The sequence below is a fragment of the Phyllobates terribilis genome, unplaced genomic scaffold (genome assembly GCF_046119375.1).
Source record: "Phyllobates terribilis strain yellow unplaced genomic scaffold, ASM4611937v1 Scaffold_5__5_contigs__length_657084704, whole genome shotgun sequence".
Lineage (NCBI taxonomy): Eukaryota > Metazoa > Chordata > Amphibia > Anura > Dendrobatidae > Phyllobates > Phyllobates terribilis.
In genome coordinates, this window is record NW_027362765.1 from 414,222,541 (window position 1) to 414,244,507 (window position 21,967).

General features: G+C 42.8%; 1 protein-coding gene across 2 annotated transcripts in view; it reads right to left on the reverse strand.

The window, feature by feature from the left end:
- Positions 1-6,013: 6,013 nt before the first annotated feature.
- Positions 6,014-21,967, reverse strand: part of CUZD1 (CUB and zona pellucida like domains 1) — an 85,845-nt gene continuing 69,891 nt past the window's right edge. For both annotated transcript variants that reach the window (XM_073685153.1, XM_073685154.1), the window contains exons 7-9: positions 13,084-13,469; positions 12,547-12,812; positions 6,014-12,070 (exon numbers count right to left, since the gene is read on the reverse strand). In XM_073685153.1, the coding sequence (XP_073541254.1) occupies positions 11,901-12,070; positions 12,547-12,812; positions 13,084-13,469 (822 nt within the window). In that variant the 3' untranslated portion in view covers positions 6,014-11,900. The remainder of the gene's footprint in view (positions 12,071-12,546; positions 12,813-13,083; positions 13,470-21,967) is intronic.

Here is a 21,967-nt window from a genome sequence, read left to right on the forward strand (position 1 = left end):
GAGCAAGGAACCATACAGGGTGATTACACACAGCCCAGCCTCATCTCATCCTAACGTGGATTGGGTGACCATGAGGAAGAGGAAGAACAGGAGCTAGTTTCCTGCGCTATAGACGGTACTACCTGCACAACTGTCATGCCGTCTCTTCAGCGTGGATGGCCTGAGGACAGGGAGGAGGAGGAGAGCATGGTCAGTCGTCCTCTTGGTGAGGACACGGAAGTCTTGCCTCTTTGCAGTCTGGCACACATGGCTGAGTTTATGTTGCGCAACCTTTCCCGTGACACTCGCGTTGTCCAAATTTTGGGTGACAGTGATTACTGACACTTCTAGACCCACGCTACAAGGAGAATTTTCTGTCTCTTATTCCCATGCAGGACAGGCCTAATAAAATGGGGCAGTACGAGAAGGCCCTTGTTGCCGAATTATTAAAAAAATTCCCATCTGAAAACGCTGGCGGCAGAGGTCACAGTTCGTTGGACAACCAAGGAGTACAGGCGAGAGAGACACAAATGCAAAGTTTTGAGACAGTTTTCTCAGACCCTTCCATCGCACAGGCCCTGAGGCGCGGGGTGCTCTCACAAGGAGGGAAAAGTTTCGGAAGATGGTGAGGGAGTACCTTGCCGACCGTACCAATGTCCTCCGTGATTTCTCTGTTCCTTATAATTATTGGGTATCCAAGCTGGACACTTGGCATGAACTGGCTCTCTACGCCTTGGAGTTCCTGGGCTGCCCTGCCACTAGCGTTTTTGTCAGAGGGGGTTTTTAGTGCCGCTGGTGGAATTATAACGGATAAGCGCATCCGCCTGTCCACTGAAAATGCTGACAGGCTGACTTTTATAAAAATGAACAAGGTCTGGATTGGGCCGGACTTCTCAACACCACCGAATGTTAAAATAACATTTCCTGGGGAATGCATTTTTCACCTTTTGAAAGCAATGCAAAAGTGCAAAATCGCATCATAAACGCTACGTGTGAACATAGCCCAAGGTGTGGAGGAGCATCTTTGTTTTTGGTTATTTATTTTGCCTTATATACAAGTCATTACCCTGGAAAGGATGTTCCTTAACATATTTCCCAGGAAAATCCATTTTGGTTTCGTTTCTGTATGTTTTCTTGTGAGTCCGTAAAAGTGGCGTAATACCTCTGACAACATTGTTGACATCAGTGACCTGGGAGTCAGAGATGCTTTCAGGGATCTTCCCCATGCTGATCCCATGTCATTTGATCACTGTTCCAATCGATGTGGGCAATTTTTAGGCCCTCTGCAGAACGCCGGGGGGGAGGCCGCCAGAAAAATGCTCGAGTTTCCCATAGATAACATTGCCCTTACATTGGGCTCATTACTTGTACCGAGCACTCAAGCATTCCAATTTCCTCAACCAGAGCAACGAGTACCCGAGCATTTTAGTGCTCGCTTATCACTAGTCTTCAGTTCGTTTGTTACAATCCCTATTGTGATTTTAATTGTCCAAATTCATTCCGTGAACCAGAGGAAAGAATCCAACGTTCTATCAAAACTGATATTATTGACGCCTGTCCTCCGAAATGTACCCCCTCAATATTCCTTTTATTACATCAGTATTTAATGTCATGTGTAATATTTGCATTGACCGATGTTTTTTTATGTCCATGTAGGTGGTGTCTGCATTCAGCATGTAATGACCTGCAGAACCTACTTGGCTAGGGTGCACAAAGTGGAAAAATTGCTGAACTCAGAAGCACTCCTAATAACTGGTGATGAGTGAATCGATTTTTGGGGGACCGTGATTCGTAACTGCTGGACTGGAGACCTGCAAATCTCTCCTGACTTGCGGCATCCATGGCTCCTCTTCTGATTAACCTGCATGGTGCAGTATGATGCACACACGCCGTCACATCATGTTGGCTTATCAAAAGAAGAGCTGCGGAGACTGTCAGGTAGGAGGCGATTCACTGGGCTTACATACAGTGGCTACAGAGAAGTGACCTGGCCGATTTACCATCTCTACTATTTGGGTACATTGCTACCACTGCAGTAGTACTCGTAATTTTTGCTCCACTTTCAGAGTTTTCTAAGCAATATTCTACCATATGGCGATTAACCTATAATGCCATCTGTACAGTTTGAGAACTGCGCCATTTATAAACATATTTGTGATGCTTCTATTTCCAGAAGCCGGCATGTCTGAAACTGTCATGTTAGTGCCCAATAGTGATGAGCGAGCATGCTCGTTGCTCGAGATTTACGAGCATGCTCGGGCGAGCACCTATTATCTTCACCTTCTCTGGGGTTAAGTTTTTGTCGCTCTGTGAACATGATTTGAAACTGTTTGACAGCGTTAAAACGTGTGAGGAATGCCTGTTTTTCCAGCATTCCTCACATGTATTAAAGCTGTCAAACTGTCGCAAATCATGTTCACGAAGCGAGGAAAACTTAAAGCCCGAGCACGCTGAAGATAATAGGTGCTCACCCGAGCATACTCGTAAATCTTGAGCAACGAGCATGCTCGCTCATCACTAGTGCCCAGCCCTCTCTTTCTCTGATGATTATGCCACATTGACTCCTGGGGATGATCTGAGTGACTCTTAATATCTACACTTCACACCAGTCACTTCAGTCATTGTCACAGTTAGCATAGGCATCCATTTTTTTTTGCTCTGTACATGATACAATCAAGATCACGGTGGAGAGACCCTGGTGGACCGATCTAGGCTTGCATAAGATCGATCTTACTACAGAATGACGTTCATGCATCAAGTCGCTATGGTGCGAAATGGAGCTGAATGCCGTTATAATTATTATTATTAAGTACATGTTGGTATCGGTTAGGTAGGAGGTGAAGAGTTAAAATGTCTGTACTTTTTTCTCATATTTAGATGGGAATGATCACATCTGTGGTTTATCACAGGAGATAAGTAGAGTAAGTAGTACAAATGTGGGAAAACTATTCCAAGGTAACGTGTTGCCTCATCCAAACCCAGCCCTGATGTTCCCTCCACAACCACAAAATTCTGTTATAAATATCTAATAAAAGCTACATTGGTCAGTCATAATATGAAAATGTCTTCTCAGGTGTTGTGTAGGTCTCTCGGGCAGACAAAACATCTCTAACTCATTGATGCCTGGAATCCACATGACCTGAGAAGGTCTCCAGTGATATCTGACACATACAGTGCCTTGAAAAAGTATTTGTACCCCTACAACTTTTCCATGTTACACCCACAAACTTAAATATTGTTATTATTATATTGGAATTTTCTGTGATATACCAACACAAAGTGGCAAGTATTTGTGAAGTGTAAAGGAAATGATACATGGTTTTCTAAATATTTTTACAGTACAAATCTGAAAATTGTGATGTACATTTGTATTCTGCCCCCCTGAGTCAATACTTTGTAGGACCACCTTTCGCTGTAGTTACGGCTGTGAATTTTTGGGGCACATTTGCTGTAGTGAGATTGGATGGAGGCGTCTATGGATAGCAATTTTAAAGTCTTGCCACAGATTTTCAGTGGGATTTAGGTCTGGACTGTGACTGGGTCATTCACACGCATGAATATTCTTTGATCTAAACCATCCAATGTAGCTCTGGCAGTATGTTTAGGGTCGTTGTCCTGCTGGAATGTGAACCTACACCCCAGTCTCAAGTCTTTTGCAGCCTCTATCAGGTTTTCCTCCAGGATTGCCCTGTATTTAGCTCCATACATCTTCCCAGCAACTCAGCTTCCCTGGCTCTGCTGTAGAAAAGCCTCTCCACAGCATGATGCTCCCACCATGTGTGACGGTGGGGATGGTGTTTTCAGGGTGATGTGCAATGTTAGCTTCCCCCACACACAGTGTTTTGCATTTAGCCCAAAAAGTTCTACTTTGGTCTCATCTGACCAAAGTACCATCTTCCACATGATAGATGTGTCCTCTACATGACTTTTTGCAAACTGCAAAAGGGACTTCTTACAGCTTGCTTTCAAAAATGGCTTTCTTTTTGCCACTCTTTCATAAAGGCCAGATTTTTTAAGTATATGACCAAGGCCATGTTCACACAGTCAATATTTGGTCAGTATTTGTAAGCCCAAACCAGGAGTGGGTGAAAAATGCAGAAATTATGCATGTGTTTCTATTATATTTTTCTTCTGATTGTTCCACTCCTGATTTTAGCTTACAAATACTGATGTAAAATACTGACCAAGTGAACGTGGCCTGTTAGTGTTCCAATGGACAGATTCTCCCACCTGAGCTGTGGATCCTCTTGGCTGCTTCTCTAATTAGTGCTCTCCTTGGCTGGGATGTCAGTTTAGGTGGACAGTCATGTCTTGGTAGGTTTGCAGTTGTCCCATACTCTTTACATTTTTGGATGATGGATTGAACAGTGCTCCATGAGATGGTCAGAGCTCGGGCTATTTTTTTATAACCTAACCCTGCTTTACTCTTCTGTATAACTTTATCCCTGACCTGTCTGATGTGTTCCTTGGTTTTCATGATGTTGTTTGATCCCTGATGTTCTCATACAAACCTCTGAGTCCTTCAAAGAACAGCTGTGGTTATACTGACAATAAATTACACACAGGTGGACTCAGTTTACTAATTATGTGACTTCTGGAGGCAAATGGTCACTCAAGATTTTATTTAGAGGTATCAGACTACAGGTCGCTAAATGCAATTTCACGTCCCAATTTTCAGATTTATATTTTTAAAATTATTAGAAAACCGTGTATCATTTCCTTTACACTTCACAAATAATTGCTACTTTGTATTGGTATATGACATAAAATCCCAATAAAATACATTTAACTTTGTTGGTGTAACGTGAAAAAGTATGGAAAAGTTCACAGGGTATAAATACATTTTCAAGGCACTGTGGATGTTAGCAGTAGATCGTCTTAAGTCTTGCAAGGTGTGTGATGCGGCCTCCATGGATCAGACTTATTTTTTCATTACATCCAACAGATAATTTTTTTTTTTGATTGATCAGAGTGAGACCTGGAGAATTTGGATACAAGTTATCACCTTGATATTTTTATCATGTTCCTCACAGCATTCCTGAACAACTTTTGCAGTGTGACAGAGGCCACTGCCATTCAGGAATATCAGTGCCGCGAAGTGATGTACTTGATCTGTACAATGTTTAGAATGATGGTAGTGATCAAAATAAAATTCACCTGAAGTCCAGGACCCAAGACTTCCCAACAGAACAATGCCAGCCTTCGCCAGTAGCTCTCATAGTACATCCTGGTACCATCTCTTCCATAGACACAATGCACACTCATCCGTCTTTCCACGGAAAACGTGATTTTTCATACCAGACCACCTTCTTCCATTGCTCCATAGTCCAATTTTATTTTTTAAAGAGTATTTCCATCTTGCACAGTTGCAGCATATATCACAGGACATACCATAAATTGTACAACATGTTTGCATCCCATCAATGTGACTTGCATTGACCTCAAAAATGGGGTCTTGATGCCCACCACTATCGGTGGAGGGGTGGGCTGAATTATTTTGCATGGGCTTTCCAACCACCTCGACCTGGAAACTGCTTGCAATGGGCTACACTCTCAAGATAGATGCAAGTCCCATTGGTGGAACCAATACAAGATGGAAATGCCCTCATTCACCGTAAATGATTACTGGTTACACAGCCACAAACTGCTGCTCTGGGTGTTCTGATCTCTTTCTACCATAGCATTACCTTTTTCAGTAATTTGTCCACAGTAGCAGTTCTGTGGTATTGGACCAGACAGACTAGCCTCGCTCCCCATGGAATCAGTGAGCCTTAGGAGCCCATGATCCTGTACTAAGTTTACAGGTTGGGCTTCTGCACAGCTAGAACATAAGACAAGATGTGTAGTTTGGACCTGGTCAGGCAGCCATCACAATTTGGCTATGTCGCTCAGAATCTTACACTTGTCCATTCTTTTTTGGATTTTTTTTTGCTTCCAACACATCAACATTGAGGACTGACTCTTCAATTCCAGACTAATATTTCCCACTCATAGTGACTCAAGAGAAAACAAGGAGTATTACAGACTCAAAAAATAAAAGCTAAATTTTATTGAAGTAGAATTAAAAGTTATGTTGTACAAAATGCAAAAAGACAAGAGACATATAACGTGACATAGTGCATGGCCACAAAATATCCATATTTTTAGTATAATATGAGGCTGTCAGACATGTAAGTTGAATGTAGGTTACAGAAAAAAGGGGAGAAACATGGATACCATCAAATCCAAATGAACGCCTGGGAAAAAATTACAATGTATACAGATCCCCTCAAAATTGTATATCACATAGGTACCCAGATGTCCTAACTAGTACACGGCAGGCACCATGCTCCCTCAGATATTAGGCAAATAGCCATATCGAAAAGAAAATAAACAGACCTCAAAAAAGAAAAGGTGGCCAGCAGCAACTGAAGAATCCCCCTCAAGGACCCCTACGCGCGTTTCGCTGTGTTGTGTTCACCGCTTCATCATGGGGGATATGTGTAACATAGCTGGCAGGACCCTTAAATCTCCGTGACAATATGTCGCATGGTGAATACTGGCCAATAGTACTGAGCAGACCGGCGCACGTGCGCCCAATTGTGAGTCATACCAGAGCCCAGGACCTGGAACTTGTAAGTTCTTTTTGTATTTTGTGTGTTTTTTTGTACAACATAACTTTTAATTCTACTTCTTGTTTTCTCTTGAGTTACTATGATTGCATATGGAGTTTGACTATGGGTTCGCTAGGGGTAACTTTGCCTCTCGGTTTCCCTATCATATATAATTTGCCAGATCTGGAGTTTTATTCATTAATATTTCCCACTGCTGAGTGCCGTTGTCATGAGATGGTATTCACTTCACCTGTAAGTGGTTGTAGGCTCTTTGGGGTGCTATCACACGCAGCTCAATGTCTCTTCCAAATGCCAGGCTGAATGGTTGCATCATGCAACCATTCAGCAAGACATCTAGATGTAGCAGAGCTAGACACGAGGCTGGACAAATGGATAAGATAGTTGTCAGACAGGGGAAGAATATGGTGGTTTATTATTTTTTCTTTTTCCATAATAAATGGGTAAAATAGGAAGGGGGTGTTTATTTCAAATAAAGGTGTCAGTGTCTTTTTTTCTATTAAAGGGCTTAATTCAGACTATGTATTAGTTACAATTTGACTATGGGGTTAGTAATTGGGGTGTCTTATAGACACCTCTCCATTACTAACCCCTGATTTTGATGTCAGCTTTCAATACAAAGCTGACATCAATCCCAATACTTTTATCCCGCTTGCTGACACACCAGGGCAAGTGAGAAGAGTGGAGGCTAAGTGTCTGTATTGGCGCATCTTATGGATGTGCCATTTCTGAGGCTGCTGAGAGCTGATGTTTTTAGTCTGGGAGGGGGACAATATCCATCACCCCTTCCTAGCCTATTAATATCAGTCTGCAGCTGTCTGCCTAGCCTTTGCTGGTTATTATAGGGGGGACCCCATGTCTTTTTTTTGAGGTGAGGGTTAGGGGGCATTTAAATAACCAGTAAAGGCTACGTATACAGCTGTGAGCTGATATAAATAGCCTGGGAAACTCCATGTTTATTATCCCCTTCTCAGGCAATAAACATTGCCGGTTTTCCCTCAGCTGGTTAATAAAAATTATGGGGGACCCCATGCCATTTTTTTCATTAATTTATTAGTTAAAAACATGTACAGTAAGCTACACACGCAAAGCACTGATTATATATCTCACTCACATATTTCTATGTATTGAAGAGTATTTACTTTGAAAACTATCTTTAAATGACAGAGAATTACTCTATGTAAATGCTAATGCTAAAATCGCATTGCATACGCACATGTCATTCGGATATCATAGTAACATAGTTTTTAAGGTTGAAGGAAGACTAAGTCCATCTAGTTCAACCCACAGCCTAAAATGTTGATCCAGAGGAAGGCAAAAAAAAAACATGTGGCAAACAGTAAGCTCCACATTGGGGAAAAAAATTCCTTCCCGACTCCATACGACAATCAGACTAGTTCCCTGGATCAACGCCCTATCAAGGAATCTAGTATATATAACCTGTAATATTATACTTTTCAGAAAGGCATCCAGGCCCTTCTTAAATTTTAGTAGCGAATCACTCATTACAACATCATGCGGCAGAGAGTTCCATAGTCTCACTGCTCTTACAGTAAAGAATCCGCGTCTGTGATTATGATTAAACCTTTCCTCCAGACGTAGAAGATGCCCCCTTGTCCCCGTCTCAGGCCTCAGAGTAAAAAGATCAGTAGACAGGTCTTTGTACTGTCCCCTCATATACTTGTACATAGTAATAAGATCACTGCTAAGCCTTCGTTTTTCCACAGTAAATTACCCCCTAGTGTAATAACCTGTCTTGGTATTGCAGTCCCCCCAGTCCTCTAATAACCTTGGTCGCTCTTCTCTGCACCCGCTCTAGTTCAGCTATGTCTTTCTTATACACCGGAGACCAGAACTGTACACAGTATTCTAATTGTGGTCGCACTAGTGACTTGTATAGAGGTAAAATTATGTTCTCCTCATGAGCATCTATGCCTCTTTTAATGCATCCCATTATTTTATTTGCCTTTGCAGCAGCTGCCTAACACTGGCCACTAAACGTGAGCTTGTCGTCCACCAATACACCCAGGTCTTTTTCAGTTACAGTTTTGCCCAGTGTTTTACAATTAAGCATATAATTATACATTTTATTTCCTCTGCCCAAGTGCATTACCTTACATTTATCCCTATTAAAGCTCATTTGCCATTTATCAGCCCAAGCTTCTAGTTTACATAGATCCTCCTGTAATATAAAATTGTACTCCTCTGTATTGATTACCCTGCAGAGTTTAGTGTCATCTGCAAATATTGAAATATTACTCTGCATGCCCCCTACAAGGTCATTAATAAATATGTTAAAAAGAAGGGGGCCCAATACTGACCCCTGTGGTACCCCACTGTTAACTGAGACCCAGTCTGAGTGTTTTCCATTAATAACCACCCTTTGTTTCCTATCACTGAGCCAATTCTTAACCCACAATACATATATTTTCCCCTATCCCCATTGTTCTCATTTTATGTATCAACCTTTTGTGTGGAACCGTATCAAAAGCTTTTGAAAAGTCCATATACACAACATCCACTGCATTTCCTTGGTCCAGTCCGGAACTTGCCTCCTCATAAAAACTGATCAGATTAGTTTGACAGGAACGGTCCCTCGTAAACCCATGTTGATATTGGGTCATGAGGTTATTCTTCTTCAGATACTCTAGAATAGCATCTCTTAGGAAACCCTCCACGATTTTACCCACAGTAGAGGTTAAACTTACTGGCCTATAATTTCCAAGTTCAGTTTTTGTCCCCTTTTTGAATATTGGCACCACATTTGCTATACGCCAGTCCTGCGGTACAGACCCTGTTATTATGGAATCTTTAAAGATTAAAAATAATGGTCTATCTATGACGTTACTTAATTCTTGCAGTACTGACAGGTGTATCTCATCCGGGCCCGGGGATTTGTCAACTTTAGTGATTTTGAGACGCCGCCGTACTTCCTGCTGGGTTAAGCAAGTGACATTTAATGGAGAATTTTTGTCATCACTGATCATGTTTTCTGTCATGCGATTTTCTTGTGTAAATACGGTTGAAAAAAAATCATTTAGCATATTGGCTTTTTCCTCATCCTCATCCACCATTTCACCCAGACTATTTTTAAGGGGGCCAACACTATAATTTTTTAGTTTTTTACTATTTATGTAGTTAAAGAATATTTTGGGATTATTTTTACTTTCTCTGGCAATGAGTCTCTCTGTCTCAATCATTGCTGCCTTGATTTGGTTTTTACAGAATTTATTTCATTTTCTATATTTATTTAACGCCTCATCACTACCTACTTGCTTTAGTTCTCTAAATGCTTTCTTTTTGTCACTTATTGCGCCCCTTACAGCTCTATTTAGCCATAGTGGTTTCCTCCTATTTCTAGCATGTTTATTCCCATAGGGTATATATTGTGCATGGGTCCTATTCAGGATGCTAATAAATGTCTCCCATTTGCTTTGTGTAGTTTTATGTCTCAGGATATCGTCCCAGTTTATTGCACTAAGATCATCTCCAAACCGTTGGAAATTTGCCTTCCTGAAGTTTAGTGTCCTTGTAACCCCTCTACTACACATCTTATTAAAGGTTACATGAAAACGTATTATTTTGTGATCACTATTACCCAAGTGACCCCCAACTCGTATATTTGATATGCGGCCTGGCCTATTGGTTAATATTAGGTCTAGCAGTGCCCCCCTCTTGTTGGGTCATGAACCAGTTGTGAAAGGTAATTGTCTCTCATAGTTGTCAAAAACCTATTACCTTTGCTTGAACTACAGGTTTCTGTCTCCCAATGTATTTCAGGGTAGTTGAAGTCCCCCATAATAATGACTTCTCCTTGAGTCGCTGCTTCATCTATTTGCTTTACGAGGATATTCTCTGCTGCTTCCATTATTTTTGGAGACGTATAACAAACCCCTATCAGTAATTTATTATTTTTTCCCCCTCCCCTTATCTCCACCCACAGGGACTCTACATTTTCATTAGATTCACATATATTCTCACTCAAGATGGGTTTTAAGGATGATTTTACATATAAACACCCCCCCCTCGCTTGTTTGTACGGTCATTTATGAACAGACTATAGCCCTGTATATTAACTGCCCAGTCATGGCTCTCGTCCAGCCACGTCTCAGATATCCCTACCATGTCATAATTATTTTCCAACAAAATTAATTCTAATTCCTCCATTTTGTTGGTGAGGCTTCTGGCATTAGTGTACATGCATTTTATGTATCTCTCTGTACCTCTATTCCTTCTTACTATATTGACTGTTCTAACCCCACCCCCAATTTCTTTATTTGTGCCCAGGTAAGGAAAATCGCATTGTACTCGCATGACACTCGTCAGACTTTTCAGGAACAACATTGGACTGTTTTTATTAACGCTGATGGGAATGAACCCTTACGCTGCTGGTTCCACATGTCTGAGTTTTACAGTCCATGTATGGACCACAATTTCTGGACTGGCTATGGGTCTCCTGACCTGAACAACAGTCTATATGCCTAGGAGCCTGTTCAGTTACCCGCGACCAGTCTGAAAATCCAGGACTGTACATGTACACAAACTCGGACATATGTAACCAGCCTTACTCAGATGTTTCCTTTAAATGCTTTTGGATGCCAGGTCTAATGCCGCATTACACACAATAATACTAATGACTGCTGTGTGACCCAGTATCTCAGCCACCCAGAAATTATTAGAGAGAAATTCATAGTTTTGTGCTTTTATTTTTGGAAGGTGTTCTCCCCAAGTGCAGCACTACAGTGGGTACAGAAAGTATTCAGACCCCTTTAAATTTTGGCTTCTGGTGGTCCCAATCTTTCATTTAAGGATTATGGAGGCCACTATGGTCTTAGGAACCTTGAGTAATGCAGAAATTCTTTTGTAACCTTGGCCAGATCTGTGCCTTGCCACAATTCTGTCTCTGAGCTCCTTGGGCAGTTCCTTTGAGCTCATGAAGTCTTATATAGACAGGTGTGTGCCTTTCCAAATCAAGTTCTATCAGTTTAATTAAACACAGCTGGACTCCAATGAAGGAGTAGAACCATTTTCAAGGAGGATCACAAGGAAATGGACAGCATGTTTCTTAAATATGAGTGTCTGAGCAAAGGGTCTGAATACTTATGACCATGTGATATTTCAGTCTTTCTTTTTTAATAAATTTGCAAAAATGTCTACATTTCTGTTTTTTTTCAGTCAAGATGGGGTGCAGAGTGTACTTTAATGAAAAAAATGAACTTAGAATTTAGCAAATGGCTGCTATGAAACAAAGAGTGAAAAATTTAAAAGGGTGTGAATACTTTCCGTACCCACTGTATATGGAGTAATATGTTACTGTGTGGCCACTGGGAGGTATCTGTATCCGGTTGGCTCCTTTCTGTAATATTTCAATAGCACCAGGGCTAAGATGACAGCGTTGACCACCAGAACAGAGATTCCAATAACATACAGGCTGCCTTGATCGGTCTTGATAAGTTCATCTTTCTTTTCATTGATAGAACCTGTCGAAACAGCCAAAAATATTAGAAGATAATCGTAGTTGTTACATGAACAATATTACATAAGACTCCACAGTGTATCAACCAGCCGATGGTCACAGATGCCCTGCCATAACCTTGATGTGAGTAGGAGGACAGTAGAGGCATCGGAGACCAGCGGACTACCAAGGGAAGTGGGGCATGTTTGGCTATCGCTGTGGTAGGGCATCTGCTACTGTTGGTTGACGCCAGTTGTAATGTGGCACAGTCAGCAATGTGGGGATCTGAGGTTGACAAACCGAGAACCTCATTGGTATGAGAACCAAACTGTGGTCAATAATAACATGTACAAATGTTGTCACCACATCACGCGAGGTTAGCAGCCAGGTTGAGTCTGCTCCAGATCATCGGTTGCTGATAGTTTACTTGACTTGAGTTTGTAAAAAAAAGTATCCCACACACTAGAAATGTCTGCCCACCCCTGCTGTTGGGTATCTCACCTGACGCTTCGGATTCACTATGACGCTTCAGACGGATCGGTCCGAGCACGGCGTGGGTTTTCCAAACCTTGGAGTCCAGATCTCTGCGCTGACGAGTGATACATCCCTTATTGCAGCGGGAGCCGGGATCTTTAATATCACATATTACAACCCGGCACTGGAGATACACAGAGGTGTGTGCATTCAGGAACCTAAAGGCGCTGAAACTGAACCGGGCAAATCCACTGCCAGAGGGGAAGTCGTGGTAAGTGTCGTCTTTTGTACATCTGTAAAAATAAAAAATTAAGTGGAGTAGGTTTTCATATGCAAACAAAAAAGGGACCGTCCAGATTAATAAAAAAAAAACAAATTTCTCCTAGAAACAGCGTCACCTCTGTCTACAGGTTCTGTCTGGTATAGCATCATTATCACATTCAAGTAACTAGGCATGGACTGCAATAGCAGACTCAACCAAGCAAAGATAGCCAAATTGTTTTTTTTCTTTATTATATGTATGAGCCATAAAAGTTGTAGGGGTTTGGTGTCTCCCCTTCTTACCCGTTTCTTACAAGATCATAATTGGGTGCTTGGAAATTTGCCTCGGGGGATGTATAGCAGGTATCTACAAATACAGTCAGGTCTGGATCCTGGGTTGCTACTGAAGCTTGGAGATACACAGTGTCGTTGAGATCAATGAGGTAAGGAGAGTCCAGTACTGGAGAGTTGAAGTCCTGGGTGTGGTAGAAAGCCAGGCTGACGTCATATTTCCCGCTCTCCTGTTGGTCGTGGATGACGTCATCCGTGGTCATGTACATGATCTCCGCTGTAGAGCCGCTGTCCAGCTCACAGGTCACAATGAACTGCAGCTCTTTGCGCCTTGTGATCACTTCACCACCAGGACGACCATGGATAGTATTTGTGTAATAAATGAGGTGGTCCTCTACCTGGAGAAAGGAAAACGAAAAATGTGGGGGAAATGGAGTATTTCTCAATAGGATGCAATCTTTATTTCTTTATCAAAATTCTGTTTGTCACTTCAATAAACTGCTTCAGTAAATGCTCCTTGTTTTGGAGAGTTTTTGGAGTATTTTTTCATTTCCAGAAGCAGATTCGAAAAGTTTTTGAAAACATTTTGGAACACTTTTTTTTTTTATCTAGAAGCATTTTTTTTGCAGCCTTTTGATTGGACAGTGCTCTGTTTGAAGCGGATTCCATCAAGAACTCCTTTTAAAAAACAAGAAAACAACAAAAAAAACAAGTGCTTTCTTTTTTTCCCACCAGGAATTTTTTCAAAAACTGAAGTGGGGAAAAAGAAACACTGAAAACACTGAATAAATGAAAAGCAAAGACGGCTCTGTTGGGCAGTCTGCAGGATTTTCTGCAAGATCCTAGCGTGAACAGTCTGGTAGAAATTGTGCACAAAATTCAACGATTGAATTGCTTCCATTTTTAGTGGATATATGCTTTAAAGGGTTATTCTCAACACTAACACAAGCACAGGGGCGTAACGACCGCGCTCGCCGCTTCCCCTGGGCCCGGCAGGTCAGTGGCCCGGCGAGTGAGGGCCGGGGCCCGCCAACGCCAGTAAAACCTTCAGCTGAATGTGTGTCCGAGGACGTCCGCGCTCCATAATACATGCTGTTGGCCAATCTGAGGTCAGCAGCTGATGTCGACGAGCATGTGATAGGGCGCATGACGGTGACGTCACACACTTCCGTCACATGCCGAGTCCTACTGGCTTCACAAGAGGACACACCCAGCATGGGAATGAATGAGCGGTGAGTAGTTATTTATTTTTTAAAAATCATTGGCCATACTAGCATGGATGGGGTGCATTATACTACTATGGATGTCTATGGGGGTGCATTATACTACTATGGATGTCAATAGGGTGCATTATACTACTATGGATGTTAATGGGGTGCATTATATTACTATGGATGTCTATGGGGTGCATTATGCTACTATGTATGTCTATGGGGGTGCATTTATATTACTATGGATGTCTATGGGTGTGCATTATACTATGGATATTTATGGGGGTACATTATACTACTATAAATGTCTATAGGGGTACATTATACTACTATGCATGTCTATGGGGGTGCATTATATTACCATGGATGTCCATGGGGTGCAGTATATTAATATGGATGTCTACGGGGTGCATTATATCACTATAGATGTCTATGGGGTGCATTATATTACTATGGATGTCTATGGTGTGCATTATACTACTATGGATGTCTATGGGGGTGCATTATACTACTATGGATGTCTATGGGGTGCATTATATTACTAGGGATATTTATGGGGGTACTTTATATTACTATGGATGTCTATGGGGTGCATTATACTACTATGCATGTCTATGGGGGTGCATTATATTACTATGGATGTCTATGGTGTGCATTATACTACTATGGATGTCTATGGGGGTGCATTATACTACTATGGATGTCTATGGTGTACATTATATTACTATGAATATTTATGGGGGTACTTTATATTACTATGGATGTCTATGGGGTGCATTTTACTACTATGCATGTCTATGGGGGTGCATTATATTACTATGGATGTCTATGGGGTACATTATACTACTATGGATGTCTATGGGGGTGCATTATACTACTATAGATGTCTATGGGGTGCATTATATTACTATGGATATTTATGGGGGTACATTATACTACTATAAATGTCTATAGGGTACATTATACTACTATGCATGTCTATGGGGGTGCATTATACTACTATGGATGTCTATGGGGGTGCATTATACTACTATGGATATCTATGGGGGTGCATTATACTACTATAAATGTCTATGGGGTGCATTATACTACTATGGATGTCTATAGGGGCACATTATATTACTATGGATGTCTATAGGGTGCATTATATTACTATGGATATTTATGGGGGTACATTATATTACTATGGATGTCTAAGGGGTGCATTATACTACTATGCATGTCTATGGGGGTGCATTATATTACTATGGATGTCTATCGGGTGCATAATATTAATATGGATGTCTATGGGGTGCATTATATTACTATGGATGTCTATGGGGTGCATTATATTACTATGGATGTCTATGGGGTGCATTATACTACTATTGATGTCTATGGAGGTGCATTATACTACTATGGATGTCTATGGGGTGCATTATATTACTATGGATATTTATGGGGGTACATTATACTGCTATAAATGTCTATAGGGGTACATTATACTACTATGCATATCTATGGGGGTGCATTATACTACTATGGATGTCTATGGGGGTGCATTATACTACTATGGATATCTATGGGGGTGCATTATACTACTCTAAATGTCTATGGGGTGCATTATACTACTATGGATGTCTATAGGGGCACATTATATTACTATGGATGTCTATGGGGTGCATTATATTTCTATGGATGTCTACGGGGTGCCTTATATTACTATGGATGTCTGTGGGGTACATTGTACTACTGTGCATGTCTATGTGGTGCATTATACTACTATGGATGTCTATGATTTGCATTATACTATTACGGATGTCTATGTGGGTGCATTATACTACTATGGGTGTCTATGGGGTGCATTGTATTACCATGGATGTCTATGGGGTGCGTTATATTACTATGGATGTCCATGCGGTGCATTATATTACTATGGATGTCTATGGTGTGCATTATACTACTATGGATGTCTATGGGGGTGCATTATACTACTATGGATGTCTATGGGGTGCGTTATATTACTATGGATGTCTATGGGGGTGCATTATACTACTATGGATGTCTATGGGGGTGCATTATACTACTATGGATGTCTATGGGGTGCATTATACTACTATAGATGTCTTTGGGGGTGTATTATACTACTGTGGATGTCTATTGGGTACATTATACTACTATGCATGTCTATGGGGGTGCATTATATTACTATGGATGTCTATGGGGTGCATTATACTACTATAGATGTCTTTGGGGGTGTATTATACTACTGTGGATGTCTATTGGGTACATTATACTACTATAAATGTCTATGGGGGTGCATTATACTACTACAAATGTCTATGGGAGTGCATTATACTACTATAAATGTCTATGGGGTGTATTATACTACTATGGATGTCTATAGGGGCACATTATATTACTATGGATGTCTGTGGGGTGCATTATATTACTATGGATGTCTATGGGGTGAATTATATTACTATGGATGTCTATGGGGTGCGTTATATTACTATGGATGTCTATGGGGTGCGTTATATTACTATGGATGTCTATGGGGTACATTGTACTACTATGGATGTCTGTGGGGTGCATTATACTACTATGGATGTCTACGGGGGTGCATTATACTACTATAGATGTCTATGGGGTGCATTATACTACTATGGATGTCTATGGGGTGCAATATACTACTGTGGATGTCTATAGGGTGAATTATACTACTATGGATGTCTATGGGGTGCATTATACTACTGTGGATGTCTATAGGGGTATTATACTACTATGTATGTCTATGGGGCGTGTTATATTACTATGGATGTCTATGGGGTTGCATTATACTACTATGGATGTCTATGGGGTGCATTATACTACTATGGATGTCTGTGGGGTACGTTATACTACTATAGATGTTTATGGGGTGCATTATACTACTTTGGATGTCTATGGGGGTGCATGATACTACTATGGATGTCTATGGGGGTGAATTATACTACTATGGATGTCTATGGGGTGCATTATACTACTATGGATGTCTATGGGGTGCATTATATTACTATGGATATTTATGGGGGTACACTATATTACTATGGATGTCTATGGGGTGCATTATACTACTATGCATGTCTATGGGGGTGCATTATATTACTATGGATGTCTATGGGGTGCATTATATTACTATGGATGTCTTTGGGGTGCATTATATTACTATGGATGTCTATGGGGTGCATTATACTACTATGGATGTCTATGGGGGTGCATTATACTACTATTGATGTCTATGGGGGTGCATTATACTACTATGGATGTCTATGGGGGTGCATTATACTACTATGGATATTTATGGGGGTACATTATACTACTATAAATGTCTATAGGGGTACATTATGTAGCGTCGCCGTCCCTGCCTCCTGCCAGACAGGGACGCCGTTCCCCTCACCTCTCCGCTCCGTGCCCGGTGGCTTCCTCCCGCTCTGCTGCGCCGTCCTAAGGAGTCCCCGGCCAATGGCCGGAGGACCTCACCATATATAAGGCACCTCCTCCAAAATGGAGGTGCCCGAGCAATGTTGTTGCAAAGCCTTTCAGCTCTGCTTCAGCCCTCAGATCCTGTTACCAGACACCTGCCAGTTACCTGCCAGATCTCTGCTTGATACCTACCTGATTCCTGTCTATCTGCTTGCATTCCTGCGGTCCGACAGTCTGCCTTCCAACACCTGTCAGTCTGTCTATGGATCTGCCCGCCCGCTCACCTGGGAGCGCTCACCTGCTACCTGCCTGCTAGCCTACCTGGAGGCTCCGCCGTCACTTGCCGTGATCACCTGCCTGTCCAGAGACTCCTGCCCACTCACCTGGGAGTGCTCACCTGCTACCTGCCTGCTAGCCTACCTGGAGGCTCCGCCGTCACTTGCCGTGACCACCTGCCTGTCCAGAGACTCCTGCCCGCTCACCTGGGAGCGCTCACCTGTAACCTGCCTGCTAGCCTACCTGGAGGCTCCGCCGTCACTTGCCATGACCACCTGCCTGTCCAGAGACTCCTGCACGCTCACCTGGGAGCGCTCACCTGCTTCCTGCCTGCTAGCCTACCTGGAGGCTCCGCCGTCACTTGCCGTGACCACCTGCCTGTCCAGAGACTCTTGCCCACTCACCTGGGAGCGCTCACCTGCTACCTGCCTGCTAGCCTACCTGGAGGCTCTGCCGTCACTTGCCGTGACCATCTGCCTGTCCAGAGACTCTTGCCCGCTCACCTGGGAGCGCTCACCTGCTACCTGCCTGCTAGCCTATCAGGAGACTCTTATCCTGCTGTCACTTGCCGTGACCATCCGCCTGTCCAGAGACTGTCCCCATCACTTGCCGTGACCTCCTGTCCTTCTACCCAGAGACTGTCCCCGTCACTTGCCGTGACTACCTGCCCGCCTTCCCTGGGAGCCACCCGCTTCCTTACAAGGACTGCCCCCTTTGTATAGTTGCTCAGAGGTTCCACCTCCCAGACCCGGTTACACATTATACTACTATGCATGTCTATGGGGGTGCATTATACTACTTTGGATGTCTATGGGGGTGCATTATACTACTATGGATATCTATGCGAGTGCATTATACTACTATAAATGTCTATGGGGGTGCATTATACTACTACAAATGTCTATGGGAGTGCATTATACTACTATAGGGGTCTTTGGGGGTGCATTATATTACTATGGATATTTATGGGGGTACATTATACTACTATAAATGTCTATAGGGGTACATTATACTACTATGAATGTCTATGGGGGTGCATTATACTACTATGGATATCTATGGGGGCACATTATATTACTATGGATGTCTATGGGGTGCATTATATTACTATGGATTTCTGTGGGGTGCGTTATAGTACTATGGATGTCTATGGGGTGCGTTATATTACTATGGATGTCTATGGGGGTGCATTATACTATTATGGATGTCTATGGGGTGCATTATATTACTATGGATGTCTATGGGGTGCGTTATATTACTATGGATGTCTATGGGGTACATTGTACTACTGTGCATGTCTATGATGTGCATTATACTATTATGGATGTCTATGATGTGCATTATACTATTATGGATGTCTATGTGGGTGCATTATACTACTATGGGTGTCTATGTGGTGCATTATACTACTATGGATGTGTATGGTGTGCATTATACTATTATGCATGTCTATGGGGTGCATTATATTGCTATGTATGTCTATGGGGTGCGTTATATTACTATGGATGTCTATGGAGTGTATTATATTACTATGGATGTCTATGGGGTGCGTTATATTACTATGGATGTCTATGGGGGTGCATTATACTACTATGGATGTCTATGGGGGTGCATTATACTACTATGGATATCTATGCGAGTGCATTATACTACTATAAATGTCTATGGGGTGCATTATGCTACTATGGATGTCTATGGGGGCACATTATATTACTATGGATGTGACGCGCCCCTGGGCCTACTTGGTGTAGCGTTGTGCACGCGGGGACTACCCGGAGCCGGGCCTGTTGGGGGTAGTAGTCTCGTGGCGGTGACCCGGTCCGTGCCCAGGGAGTCAAACTGTGTGGCTGAGTATTAGCAGTAGATGTTGGACGACTACGCCACCCGTTGAATGCAGCTATGGAGCTGCCGCTGCAGGACAGTCCGCTGAGGCCGGTGATATGGTTATGCAGCGTAGATGGTATAACCCCCAACGGGAGGGGTATGGCCTCAGGGCAGCAGACGTGAATGATGGTGGTAGTGATGGTGCGGCAAGGAGGCTCAGAGACGTGTGATGCAGTTTCAGGGTTTTTACTCACAGGTGTTGCTCCGGTCACTTCGGCCAAGGGTGACCACCCGGGCCGTGCTGCGTCCACCAGGTGCGGGACTCGGTCAACTCCCGGGCAGTTCCAGAGCGTGGTCCTGAGCTCCCCTCTCTCTTTCTTCCTACTGGCTGTCCCCACCAGGGACCCACCTTTGTCCGGCTCCCTCGGGCCTCTTGGTGGCAAAACCTTTCCTGGCTTTCCTGACCCTATTCGTGGTATGCCTTCCTGGTGGATGTGGTGAGGGTCGTGCCAAAGCTTGACCACGACCTCCGGTTCCTGGCTAAGGATATTTTGCCTCTGCCAGTTTGGGCTCCGGTACCCTTTTCTGCCAACCCTTCACCCTTCTGGTTTATTTCTGGGATCTCAGGGTTCCCTCTTGTCCTGTGTCTCTGGGCCTTTCTTCCTCCTTCTCTCCTCTACAGGCCTGGCCCTGGGGCTGGGCCCAGCCGGAGCCACAGCTCCCTGTCAGCCCTCTTGGCTGAACTCTCCCTCTGAACAGACTCTCTCTGACTCAAGATGGTGCCCACCATATATACTCCCTCTATGTGTGAGCCCAGGTGACTAGCACCCAATGGGCTCCTACCTCTATGCCCAGAGTCCCTCCCCTATCTGCCCCTACACTACTGGGATGTTCCTCCCCCCCTCCCACTCCAGCCAGGGACAGACGCTGTCGTACCTGCACATCTAACTGGTGGGAGTACCGTAGTTCTGTCCCCCGGAAATGGGATGAGTGTAGTGCATGCAGCTATCTGAGCTCAGTCCCACACTCCATCCTTACCCGGGAGTGGAATACCACACCTCTGGTTCGAGGTGCAATACCCCTGTAGCAGCCGAGCCCTCGGGGTGCTACAGATGTCTATGGGGGTGCATTATACTATTATGGATGTCTATGGGGTGCATTTTATTGCTATGGATGTCTATGGGGTGTGTTATATTACTATGGATGTCTATGGGGTACATTGTACTACTGTGCATGTCTATGGGGTGCATTATACTACTATGGGTGTCTATGGGGTGCATTATGCTACTATGGATGTCTATGGGGTGCATTATACTACTATGGATGTCTATGTGGTGCATTATACTACTATAGATGTCTATGGGTATGCATTATACTACTATGGATGGCAAAGGCTCGTTGCCGGAAAGCACGTCGGGGTTGGCGCGTGGGTGGTGATGACTGCAGGGTGACCCTCCTAATTACAGGTATACTATTTTCAACATGTGTACATAGTGCACGGTGTACACTAGAACTATATATATACTATTTCTATGATATTTTAATAGCTAGTGTGTTATGTTACATTCCACTATTATATATCTGGTTACCCATAGGAGTCCTAATGACTTTTCATAGGACCATAGGAAGATTGTTTCCACCAGGCGCGTCAATTTAGTACACTTTGTAGTTTTTGTGTATGTCTGTTCACCAACTTACCTGTTTTAATTTGGATAATAAAGTTTATATATTCGAATAAAATTATTTTTTGAATCATCATTTTGAGCCCTCTGGCTCTTTCCGCTTTATCTTATTGTTACATGATGGTTCACTTATACCCTTTGTCCTAGGTGGGCAGATGTTAGTGATGGCTTATATTAATACTCGTATTGTTACTGCCTAAATCTGTCAGATATTTCTTACTATGGAAGTCTATGGGGTGCATTATACTACTATGGATGTCTACGGGGGTGCATCATACTACTATGGATGTCTAGGGGGTGCATTATATTACTATGGATGTCTATGGGGTGCGTTATATTACTATGGATGTCTATGGGGTGCTTTATATTACTATGGATGTCTATGGGGGTGCGTTTTACTACTATGCATATCTATGTGGTGCATAATGCATTATACTACTATAGATGTCTATGGGGTGC